The sequence below is a fragment of the Phalacrocorax carbo genome, unplaced genomic scaffold, assembly GCF_963921805.1.
Source record: "Phalacrocorax carbo unplaced genomic scaffold, bPhaCar2.1 SCAFFOLD_36, whole genome shotgun sequence".
In the NCBI taxonomy this organism is placed as follows: Eukaryota; Metazoa; Chordata; class Aves; order Suliformes; family Phalacrocoracidae; genus Phalacrocorax; species Phalacrocorax carbo.
The window spans coordinates 2,127,854-2,140,360 of record NW_026990495.1 but is presented as its reverse complement, the minus strand read 5'-3'; the positions used below and the strand labels follow the sequence as shown (position 1 = coordinate 2,140,360).

Genomic DNA, 12,507 nt, shown 5'->3' with positions numbered 1-12,507 from the left:
TAGGTGCCTACGGGTTTGCTGGGGGGACGGTCCGGTGGGCGAGGCACCGGCTGGGTGGTGGCACCCAGAGGGTCGTGGTCAATGGCCGATGGCCAGATGGAGACCGGTGGCGAGTGGCGTCCCTCAGGGCTCCATCTTGGCTCCAGCACCGTTTAATATCTCCCTCGATGACACAGACAGCGGGATCGAGCGCACCCTCAGCACGACTGAGGAGGCACCAGCTGCGGGGGGCAGGTGACGCGCCAGCAGGACGGGGTGTCACCCAGAGAGACCTGGCCAAGCTGGAGAGGGGGGCCTGGGAGAGCCTCCTGAGGTCCAGCAAGGCCAAGTGCAAGGTCCTGCCCCTGGGTCGGGGCAGCCCCGGTACCCGCACAGGCTGGGGGTGGGGGGATGGGAGCAGCCCTGCGGAGAAGGACTTTTCCAACTTTAATGATTCTGTGATTCTATGATTCTGTGAAATACGGACATGCCATAACCAGACTGCCAGGAGTGATCCCACACGCGTGCTGAGATTGCTCAAGGTGTCATGTCTTTTCCACCAGTCCCCTCTTTCCCCAGGACCACAATTATTTCATTTACGGCCTTGGGTTGGGGCTCTTACGAGTAGTGGGAGCACCACGAAAGCACCCCAGAGCCCGTCGCTCCCACCCAGATCAGGCGTCTCGCAACGACTTCACCTTATTGTGTGCACTGTGTGGTGACTCCACAGGCGCGACCTGCCTCTCAGCAGGGATTCACAGCCAGGCCAGGAGGAGCAAGGGGGGAAGTGAGCAGCTCAGGTGTCTGATGGTGGGAACAGAGCCTGCTCTACCGCAGCAGGGAGGGACAGTTTGTGTTTACACCAGCCGGTGCCGTGGGGCAGGTTTGCCTTCTGGCCTGTATGGTGCCACCTGTTGCCTCGAGACACGTGTGAGCCCGGGGGTTATAGACTCATCGAGTCATCGAATCATCGAGCCTGGAAAAGGCCTGAGGGTCATCAAGTCCAACCACCAACCAAACACCCCCAGGCCTCCTCAACCACGTCCCCAAGGGCCACGTCTGCGCGGTGCCTGACCCCCCCAGGGACGGCGACTCCCCCACCTCTCGGGGCAGCCTGTGCCACTCCCTGACCGCTCTGGCAGGGGAGACATTTCCCCTCACACCCAACCTAAACCTCCCCTGACGCAGCTCGAGGCCATTCCCTCTCGTCCCATCGCTCGTTCCTTGGGAGCAGAGACCAGCCCCCCCCTCACTCCAGCCCCTCTCAGGGGGCTGCAGAGAGCGAGAAGGGCTCCCCTCAGCCCCCCCTTCTCCAGGCTAAACCCCCCCAGCCCCCTCAGCCGCCCCCCAGCACACTTGTGCTCCAGACCCTGCCCCAGCCCCGCTGCCCTTCTCTGGACACGCTCCAGCCCCTCCAGGCCCTTCTTGTCCCGAGGGGCCCAAACCTGAGCCCAGCATTCGAGGTGGGGCCTCCCCAGGGCCGAGCACAGGGGCCCCATCCCTGCCCGGCTCCTGCTGGCCACACCAGGGCTGACACAAGCCCGGGGGCTGGTGGCCTCCTTGGCCACCCGGGCACTGCTGGCTCATGCCCAGCCAGCTGTCAGCCAGCACCCCCAGGGCCTTCTCCGCCAGGCACTTCCCAGCCCCTCTGCCCCAGGCCTGGGGCGCTGCCTGGGGTTGGGGTGACCCAAGGGCAGGACCCGGCACTGGGCCTTGTTAAACCTCACACAGTTAAGCTCAGCCCATCGATCCAGCCTGCCCAGGTCCCTCTGCAGAGCCTTCCTGCCCTTGAGCAGACCTACACCCCCACCCAACTTGCTGTCACCTGCAAACTTACTGAGGGTGCACTCAAGCCCCTCAGCTGCATCACCGACAAAGCCACTAAACAGGAGGGGCCCCAAAACTGAGCCCTGGCAACCCAGTCGTGACCGGCCACCAACTGGGTTTAGCCCCGTTCACCACTGCTCACGTTCCAGCCACTCTAAGGTGGGATCCTGGCTTGCGCTGAGGGGAGAAAAAGCAAGGAAGGGATGGGGGAGAGTGAAGCCAGTGAAAAACTGGAGGTTGAACAGTTCTGCCTCTGAGACCCTTCACTTGGTGCCAAAAATGGGTCTCCTGAAGCCCAGCATGGGCCAACACCCCTTGATGGAAAGCAGACCTGCCGAGATCACATCCAGGATCCTGGCAGAGGCGAGGGATGGAGAGACCCACGCCCCGCTGGCTCCCAGCTCTACCGTGGGTGGGTTTCACCTGCTCTTAAGCCAATTCCAGAAGGCTTCGGCTCTGCTAAGCTCCATTGTTGGGTGCCCAAGGCTGCCCTTGAGGCTACCTGCAGCCTCTCCACCACCTCAAAGACCGCCCTTAGGTGACACTTTCACTTCAGCATCCAACCTCTAGACCTCATCGGTGGTCATTTATTTTTCTGGAGGAAGCCAAGCAGCTGTAAACCTCTGCTCCAACTCACTGGCTTGAAAAAGGGGCTTCCCCCCTCTAAAAAATCCAGCTTTTTCACATGAAAATATGCGGGTTTTTAAGCAAATGTGGCCTCTTTCAGCTCGAAACCCAGTGAGCAGGTATGGAGAGGATAACAGGTTTTATTTCAGCCCAGTGAGCAGGCATGGCGTGGAATTGAGTTTTACTTCAGCGCAGCAAGCAGACTTGGAGGGGAAATCGGGTTTTGTTTCAGCATTTTAGCCTTTGGAAGAACAAGGTTGCCCCATGGAAATGCAACGAGATGCATCACCCACCAAGAGTAAAGCCCCTCTGAAAGAAACCTGCACTATCCCTGTAGCTTTTAAACAAGGGTGGAGGATCTAAACCAGGTTTTGCAGGCTAGCTTAATTAACAGGGTGCAACCTCGGCAGGAAAAAAGGAGACTTGCACAAAATCAAAGCCAGCCCTACTGGGTTTGTGTGGGTTTTATCCCCCAAATGGCCACAGTGTCTCACCCCGGGTCATCCCTCCAAGGTTTTCAGGGCTCTCTGCAGCCCGCGACAACGTGCGCTCTCCCGCAAGGCAGTTTGATCTGGGGAAGGAACCCCGCGGAGCAATGCCCGATCTCATCCCTGTCGCAGTATGTCTGCAAGCCCCGGCGGGGGAGCCCCGCAGGTAACCCCCTTCCCACCCGGCTCTGCTGGGAGGTGCTCAGGTGGGACCTTTGGTGGGGTTTCCCTCCCACCCCGTCGCAAGGACGCCCTTGGGGATGCGCGTCCACCAAGGGTTCTTTGGCAGAGAAGAGCGTTGCAAGGAAGAATGATTTTTTTACATGCAATTTTTGCTGTCCCCTCTTCCACGGAGGAGCAGGGTCCACTCTTGGGGGGCAGTTCCTCACCATCCTTCCCCCACCTCAATCAGCCTTTAGTGTCCTTGTGGTCACCCAACCGCCGTCCTCTTCCTCCTCTCCGGTGGCTGAGGAGGAAGAACCACAACCATGTGAAAAAACTCAAGGATGGGGAATGAGCTGGGCTGTGGGAATGGGGAAGCCCTTGGTTGGGGAGGACTTTGACCACCCTTTGGGGTGTCTCATGGCTCTTTTTCCTCTTCAGCCTGCGCTGGCTGCAAGCTGTGTCCCCAGGACTGGCAGCGCCATGGGGAAAGATGCTACCAGCTTCCCAAGGAAAGGGGTAGCTGGAGCCAAGGCAGGACAAACTGAAGTTGGAAGTCTGATCTGGTAGTGCTCCAGGACAAGAAAGAAAAGATAAATACAGAGGAGAAGGCTTGAAAAGGACCTGAAGTCCTGTTTGTTTTTTAAGGTGGGCAGGGGAGCAAAAAGAGCCTGGCAGCAGGAGGGTTGGGGGCTGCCATGGTGGCTCTCACTCAGGAACTGACCGGGAAGGAAGAGGAGCTGAATCATCACCTAAAGCCTCCCCATGTCCGCCCACCCACCCGTGACACGGGAGGAAGAGGAGGGATGCAGAGCTCAGATGGAGACCTCGGTGTCTCAGGCTCCAAATCTAAGCTATCTTCACCCCAGAGCTGCCGTTACAGGCGCCGCACAGCAGCGTTCAAGGCACAGGGGGCGTTTGTGTCCCACCTACTTGGGGATGAAACAGGTCAGATTTACTCCATGGCTTTGCACCCCACAAAAATGTCCACAGAGGGATTTCGGAAGCAACTGGCCACCCTTATTTCCCAGGAGTGCATCAAGAACGTTACAGGTGGACGCACGCAGGCGGCGTGGATCGGATTAACGTCATCCCAGGGGAAGCGGAGATGGGTGGACACCACGACCCTCAACACCAGAACGTGAGCGCATCTGCCAGCCGTTAGCGCGAAAAGCGGCTTTGCTCCGTTTCAGACCCAGCGCCTGCCCCAGCCCATCCCTCCAAGATTTCGCTGTCTGCGCAGTGGTCTCGTATTCCCCTCACCCAAGCTTTGCAGACCAGGAGCTGGGTTTGTGGAGCACGGTAACCCACCACAGCCACGCAACCGGCATGGCTTTTAATGGCCCACGCTGCAAGACCTCGCTGCGAGGACAGCAAGCTGCACTCAAACTGGGCAACCCAGCAGCAAGAAATCGATTGTAGCATGATCAGATGGTGCAGAAAAATGGCAGGAGAAACCCCCCACCTCCCCTTTTCCACAAGCCTGGAAGAGTTTGCTCCTCTCAGGCAATAAAACTTTTGTTCTGCATGTTTAGCACCCTGAAGGCGATGGATGAAGGCTGCTGGACCCTGAAAGGTGAGGTGTGGGAGGCCAATATCTGCGATGACCAACACAAGTGGGTTTGCCAGAAAGACCCTTTCCAGCTCTCGCCATCGGTGGCAGGAGATGGAGAGAAATGCGATGCCTCTGACGCATGCGCACCCCGAAACGCCCGGCCCGTGAAGTGTTTGCCGCCAATCTTTGGGGCGAAGCCGGCCCCGCCTTCACCGTTATGGCTCTGCGAGAGATTTCGGGCTTTGCAAATGCGTTTCCCACGTGGGTCAAGACAATTTTTGGGGGGCACTGATGAGCCCCCAAGCTGGGAAACCTGAAACGTCCGCACCCCGGGTGCTGTGTCGATAGAGCTACAGCATCAGTAAAAGCCACGAAGGCTGGTTTGCTTCAATATGTGGAAGTAACACACATTTGCAAATAAGAGTACAGGCGGCATAAAAGGTGTTTTAAATACTGCAGAATTGAGTTAAGCAAAGTTTCCCTGAGCGGTGGCTGTGCTAAGGGCTCTGCTACGAGGCAGGGATCTCCCTGGGCACAGCTGTGAGCGCCAGCACATGCGTCACTGCAGGCAGCTGGGGTTTGGCTGGGTCGTGGGTTTGTTGGTGGTTTGTCTTTTGGAAGTCTTTTTTGTGTTCTTAGTGTTTTGTAGGGGTTTTTGCGGGGTTTTGGTGGGCTTTGAGCGTTTTTTTTGTGGTCAAGTTAGAGGATTTTTTTTTCTTTTCTTGTGATTTTGGTTGCTTATGTTTCCTTCGTATGGTTTTCATTTTAGTTTGTTTTGGGGTTTTCTTTTTTTGTTGTTGTTTTTTTTCTTTTAAAAAAAAACCCACCCAACTCTGAAACACTCCGCGCTGGGGCGGCCTCACCTCGAGTGCTGTGGGCAGTGTTGGGCGCCGCAGGGTGTGGGATGTCAATGATCTATAAAGGATATAGTGAATATAATGGGTGTAAAGCGACTGGAGAGCGTCCAGAGGAGGGCCACGAAGTTGGTGAAGGGTTTAGAGGGGAACCCGTACAAGGAGTGGCTGAAGTCCCTGGGTTTGTTCAGCCTGGAGAAGAGGAGGCTGAGGGCAGCCCTCATGGCGGTCTGCTGCTTCCTCACAAGGGGAGGAGGAGGGGCAAGCGCTGATCTCTTCTCTCTGGTGACCAACGATAGGATCCAAGGGAATGGCAGGGAGATGTGCCGGGGGGGGTTAGGCTGGGTTTAGGGAAAGGCTCTTCCCCCAGGGGATGGTGGAGCCCTGGAACAGGCTCCCCAGGGAGGCATCACGGCACCAGCCTGGCGATGTTCCAGAAGCACTTGAACAAGGCCCTCAGAGACACGGTGTGAATTTGGGGTGTCCCGGGCAGGGCCGGGAGCTGGGCTCGATGGTCCCTGTGGGTCCCTCCCAGCTCAGGACATTCCATGACCCTCTCAACGGGCAGCCCAAGGACCCAGTCCAGGCAGCCACATCACAGCTTCCACAGTGTCTCCCCTTCCCACAGGTTCATCTCCCCCAGAGCTGGTAGTGAGCTGTTGCTGACACCAGGAGCAACCTGCAGCAGCAGCTGAGGTAAAAGCATTCCTAAGCTATCCTGTGCTGGTGGAAGAGGTCCATCAGTGAGACCCCAGCATGGGCAAGGTCCTTCCTCCACCACCTCTGTCCCGTCACAGCTTGGGGCTTGCTGCAGAGATAAGGGCACAGCTGTGAGCAGTCGGTACTCCCGAGATCATGGTCGTTCAAATAGAATCAGAATCACAAAATTACAGAATCACAGACTGGTGGGGTTGGAAGGGACCTCTGGAGATCATCTTGTCCAACCCTCGTGCTTGAGCAGGGACACCCAGAGCAGGGGGCACAGGGCCGCGTCCAGGTGAACACTCTCCTTGGCCCCGCACTGGGAACCTGCAACAAGAAGGGAAGACACCGCTGGGACCCTCGCGGTAGCGCCGTCCCCTCAAGCAGCAGGAGACCCGCGCTGCCTGCGAGGGACAGGCCCAGCAGCCATCGCCCACCAGCCCCCTGCCCCTCCCACAGCAGGAGGGTCACCCCACAGCCCCGGCTCGCCACGGGACCCACGTCTCATTGAGGCTGCTGCCATCCACCCACTCCAGCCGCTCGCCCCGTCTCCGCAGCCCGAGCCAGTAATCAGCATTACCCTTGAGGCGCCGGAGAAACTCCTGCGGAGGAAAGAGAGGGGCCCACAGTCAGGAGCTGCTGCCAGCCCCACGCCACTCACTGCCCCAGCCCCACGCCGGGCCCTGCCGGCCTCGCAGCCAGCCCCGGCCCCGCACCGCTGCCACCGGCCGGGGCACAGCACCAGCTCCCACCCCACGCCTGCTCCAACAAGCTCCAGAGGCTCCTGGAGGAGCTCACCAGCCTGCCCAGCGGGGCTGGTCCTGCTCTGCAGGAGCTCTGCCCTGCTCGGGGTCCGGCCCAGCACCGCGGATGGAGGGAGGGACAGACGGACGGGGAGACATGCTCTGGGCTCCACGCCGCACCCGGTGCCTCCCTCCCTCCAGGGCCCCAGGGCAGAACTGCATCTCTGTCCCTACAAGCACCTCTCGCCTGCCCAGCGCCAACCCCACCCCAGAAACCCCCCTTCGCCCCCCCCGCACCCACAGCGGCCCCTCACTCACTGATTCCCACCTCCTCTTGGGCACAGCCAGCGAGGCCCCAAGTGAGGAGCGCTTTTCCTGGCCCTGCTCCCAGCTCCCCTCCTCCGTCGAGAGGCAGTAGCAGACCCTCTGGTACCCAGCCCAGCCGTCAGGACAGGCCAGCACCGGAGCCGCTGCCAGAGCTGGGTTCCCTTTAGGCTTTCCCGCTCGAGAGGGAAGGGGAGAGGGTCGGGACATTGTGCTCCACGCGGACCGGGGCACACAGCTGCGTGGGGCAGGGAAGGAGGCAGCCCCAGGCTCCCCACACAGGGGTCCCACATTCGCTGCCAGGGACCTGCAGGGCACAGACACCCCACGCCTTAACAGCCTGCCCCACGGCACGGCTGGGGGTGCCCCTGCTCCTCCCCAGGGCCCCCCAGCACCCCCAGGGCAGGGGCACAGGCAGCCCGAGGGCCTGGCCCCGACACGCTGCCCCCGCCGCCCTCGGCCTCACACACCATCGCCTGCCCCAGCCCGCAGGGGAAGGGGCCGCATCCAGCCTGGCACCGCGCCGTGCCGGCGGCACCCCCAGCTCTGCGCCGAGGGGACGGGCGGAGGCGGCCGCTCCTCCCTTGCCTGACACTGCGGCAACAGCCACGCACAGAGCCCCGACCCGGGCCACGAGCACCGCCGGCACCAGGGCGCAGCGCCGATGGAGCTCGCGCCGCTCGCCTGCGGGAGGAGAAACCCACCCAGTGAAGAGGGTGCTGTGCCAGAGCAGGCACGGCCTCGCATCCCCGCCAACCCCAGCTGCCCAGGGAAGGCGGGAGGGACCCCCAGGGCACAGCCCGCAGCAGGAGAGCTGCCAGAGGCACCGAGGGGGGGGGCGGGGGGCTGCTACACACCACCCCACGGGGACTGAGCGGAGGACGAGCCCTTTCCGGGCAGCTGAAGAAGCCTCACACTTGGCAGCCCCAGCCCTCCCGGGGTGACGCTGCCACAGGGACGCGCTCCCCTCCCTGCAGGCCGCGGGGCTGGCCCTGCGCTCACCCAGAGCTCTGCAGGGTGTCCTTTCGGGGGCGTCCCCAGGCACCTCTGGGTGGGGGGATGCCCCTCCCGCCTGGGCACCCTGGGGCTCCTCCACACTCCCGTTGCTGTTGGGAAATCCCTTCAGCTCCACTTCTCCCACGGAGCACTGGAAAGAGGAATCTCTTTGCTTGCGACGCGCAGCATCTTGAGGCAAAGGCAGCATAGCTGCTAACAAAGCCCGTTTCAAGCCAGGCCTAGACACAGTTTAAACTCCGCAGCCGCCGCTGTCGTACCGGGAGAGCGCAGAGAACGCGGTGACAGCACAGCAGGTCGGGGTCGTTAATTCCGTACACTGACGGGGCCGTGCCTGGCTTTCACAGGTCAGCCCTGGCCCCGCGGTGACACCCAGGCTCAGGAAGGCGACACCAGCGCAGTCCTGCCCCGTCCCTGCTCCCTCTCTGACACCGCAGCCCGGCCCAGCACCCACAGAGCACCTGCGGGGACAAACACAGCGTCGCTGAGCTCAGGGGCCGGCCCTCGGCCCCCAGCACCCTCCCCCCCACCCCCACGCACCCTTCCCAGACTGGCCACGGGGCACTCGCCGGCTGCGAGCATCCCCCTCCCCACCGCTCAGCCCCCCGGCTCCACCACCAGCGGGGGCCCGGGAAAGGCAGTGGGGGCCCAGGGTCCCCCCAACACCTCTGCAGGGCCCTCCTCCGCTCACCGCAGCTGCTGGACGCCACCACCAGCAGCCCCCGCACCCAGGGCTGGGACAGGGGAGAGACCTTGAGACTTTGGTGCCAACAAGGGTCTGGAAACGCCGCTATCCTGGGACGGGGGTGTGGATGCGGGGCGCCTCAGTAAAGCTTCTTACGGGGTGCTTAGGAGAAAGGCTGAAGTCAGGACGAGGGAGGGAGCAAGGCGCACTGGGGAGGAAAACGTGCAGGGTAATTTTTGGATGTATTTGCAGGTGCTGAAGGAGCTCAGTGCCAACGGGGGCACAGACCGAGGGCAGAAGCAGCCGCTTCCCTCAGCAGACACACAGGACAGAAGCGCCTTCGCCTGCAGAGCGAGGAGGGAACGGGCTTTACCCAGCGGGACAAGGCCCAGCCCCAGCCCCCAGACACCCGCTGCAGCGGGGCGAAGAGGAAGAGGGAGGCAGGCTGACCTGCACAGGGCAGTGGGTTTGTAGGGCGATGGATACACAAGGACCTGGAGCGTTGCGGGAAGGCTGCAGAAGAGCAGCCGAAGAGGCGAGATGATACGGGGCGGGAAACACCCGAGTCGTACGAGCAGCCGAGGCAGGTGTCCTCACAGCATGGAAAGGGGCCGAGCGAGCACCACACAGGAGCCGGAACCATCACTCTTAACCAGGCCTGGTTATGACTTGCAGAGAGAAGATTAGAAAGGCAAAAGCCCAGCCGGAACTCAGCCTGGCCGGTGATGTAACAGAAGTGTTTTGCAAATACGTTAACAACAGAAAGAGAATGAAAGAGAATCTCCGTCCTCTGTTGGACGCAGAGGAACATCGACACCGACGATGAGGAAAAGGCTGAGGTACCAAATCCCTTCTTTGCCTCAGTGTTTAACAGCCAGACCAGTTATCCCCAGGGCATTCAGCCCCTGAGCTGGAAGGCCGGGACGGGGAGTGGAACAAACCCCCCCCATAACACAGGAGGAAGCAGTTTACGACCTGCTGCACCATCCCGACACTCACAACTCTGTGGGGCCGGATGGGATCCATCCAGAGCACTGAGGGGGTGGCGGGGGAGCTCGCCGAGCCACTCTCTGCCATGCACCGGCGGTCCTGGGGAGCAGGGGAGGGCCCAGATGACTGGGGGGAGCCGGGGGGGGAAAGCGGAGTGCCAAGGGGGGGCCGGGGCAGCCAGGGTCCCCTCACCACCGCATCCATCCCCTCCCTGCCCCGCAGCGACCCCTGAGCCTGAACAGAACCGACGGCAGGTCCCTACCCGCGTACGGCACTGATGGCGATGACGACGACGATGATGATGATGATGATGTGGAGGCGGTGCCTTTACTCCTCCCTTACTTTCACTGTGTGCCCGGACCCAGGCGATCTGTTTTCGGGGGGACTTGGCCATTCCCAGCCCACCCTCGTCTGGCCAGGGTTCCAGGGCAGCAAGTTCCCTCCCTGGACCCCCCTCAGACCCCTCCCCTCCCGCCTCCAAGGAACCCCCCTGGAATTCCCTCCCACCTGCCTCCCAGGACCCCTCCAGATGCCCCCCACGCCTCCCAGGCCCCCCGACTCCCCCCCCCTCGCTCGCTGCAGTTAATGCTCCTCGCTGTGGCTCCCAGGGGCTGGGGTTCGGGTTTGGGCTGGACCCAGCGCTGATAACGCCGAGGGGCTCCAGCTGCTGTTGAGCGGGGCTTACGCCGGGCTTTAAGACATGCTTCAGGCTTGCCCACCGCTCTCTCGCTCCACCCTCTAGGTAACTGGGAAATTTCTCTTGAAGAGTTGTTTCCTCTATTTTTTGGTACATAAGCTTTGACACTGTCTCCCACAGCATCCTCCTGGAGAGGCTGGTGGCTCATGGCCTGGACGGGTGGGCTCTTCGCTGGGTAAAAAACTGGCTGTTGGCTGAGCCCAGAGAGTGGTGGTGACCGGAGCTAAACCCAGTTGGCGGCCGGTTGCGGTCAGGGTTGCCAGGGCTCGGTTTTGGGGCCCCTCCTGTTTAGTGGCTTTGTCGGTGATGCGGCTGAGGGGCTCGAGTGCACCCTCAGTAAGTTTGCAGGCGACAGCAAGTTGGGTGGGGGTGTAGGTCTGCTCAAGGGCAGGAAGGCTCTGCAGAGGGACCTGGACAGGCTGCATCGATGGGCTGAGGCCAACTGTGTGAGGTTTAACAAGGCCCAGTGCCGGGCCCTGCCCTTGGGTCACCCCAACCCCAGGCAGCGCCCCAGGCCTGGGGCAGAGGGGCTGGGAAGTGCCCGGCGGGGAAGGCCCTGGGGGTGCTGGCTGACAGCCGGCTGGGCATGAGCCAGCAGTGCCCGGGTGGCCAAGGAGGCCACCAGCCCCCGGGCTTGTGTCAGCACTGGTGTGGCCAGCAGGGGCCGGGCAGGGATGGGGCCCCTGTGCTCGGCCCTGGGGAGGCCCCACCTCGAGTGCTGGGCTCAGGTTTGGGCCCCTCGGGACAAGAAGGGCCTGGAGGGGCTGGAGCGTGTCCAGAGAAGGGCAGCGGGGCTGGGGCAGGGTCTGGAGCACAAGTGTGCTGGGGGGCGGCTGAGGGGGCTGGTGGGGTTTAGCCTGGAGAAGGGGGGGCTGAGGGGAGCCCTTCTCGCTCTCTGCAGCCCCCTGAGAGGGGCTGGAGTGAGGGGGGGTCGGTCTCTGCCCCCAAGGAACGAGCGATGGGACGAGAGGGAACGGCCTCGAGCTGCGTCAGGGCAGGTTTAGGTTGGGTGTGAGGGGAAATGTCTCCCCTGCCAGAGCGGTCAGGGAGTGGCACAGGCTGCCCCGAGAGGTGGGGGAGTCGCCGTCCCTGGGGGGGTCAGACACCGCCCAGACGTGGCCCGTGGGGACGTGGTTGAGGAGGCCTGGGGGTGTTTGGTTGGTGGTTGGACTTGATGACCCTCAGGCCTTTTCCAGGCTCGATGATTCGATGACTCGATGAGTCTATAACCCCCGGGCTCACACGTGTCTCGAGGCAACAGGTGGCACCGTACAGGCCAGAAGGCAAACCTGCCCCACGGCACCGGCTGGTGTAAACACAAACTGTCCCTCCCTGCTGCGGTAGAGCAGGCTCTGTTCCCACCATCAGACACCTGAGCTGCTCACTTCCCCCCTTGCTCCTCCTGGCCTGGCTGTGAATCCCTGCTGAGAGGCAGGTCGCGCCTGTGGAGTCACCACACAGTGCACACAATAAGGTGAAGTCGTTGCGAGACGCCTGATCTGGGTGGGAGCGACGGGCTCTGGGGTGCTTTCGTGGTGCTCCCACTACTCGTAAGAGCCCCAACCCAAGGCCGTAAATGAAATAATTGTGGTCCTGGGGAAAGAGGGGACTGGTGGAAAAGACATGACACCTTGAGCAATCTCAGCACGCGTGTGGGATCACTCCTGGCAGTCTGGTTATGGCATGTCCGTATTTCACAGAATCATAGAATCACAGAATCATTAAAGTTGGAAAAGTCCTTCTCCGCAGGGCTGCTCCCATCCCCCCACCCCCAGCCTGTGCGGGTACCGGGGCTGCCCCGACCCAGGGGCAGGACCTTGCGCTTGGCCTTGCTGGACCTCAGGAGGCTCTCCCAGGCCC

General features: G+C 61.7%; 1 protein-coding gene across 1 annotated transcript; it reads right to left on the bottom strand.

Moving 5' to 3' along the window:
• Positions 1–4,563: 4,563 nt before the first annotated feature.
• Positions 4,564–8,465, bottom strand: LOC135311342 (C-type lectin domain family 2 member D-like). The gene is made up of 5 exons (XM_064440466.1): positions 8,264–8,465; positions 7,850–7,945; positions 7,256–7,440; positions 6,696–6,796; positions 4,564–6,521 (listed from the first exon to the last, which is right to left on the bottom strand). The coding sequence occupies exons 1-5, from the start codon at positions 8,463–8,465 to the stop codon at positions 6,380–6,382; spliced, it is 726 nt and encodes a 241-aa protein (XP_064296536.1). The 3' UTR covers positions 4,564–6,379.
• Between the last annotated feature and the right edge of the window lie 4,042 nt (positions 8,466–12,507).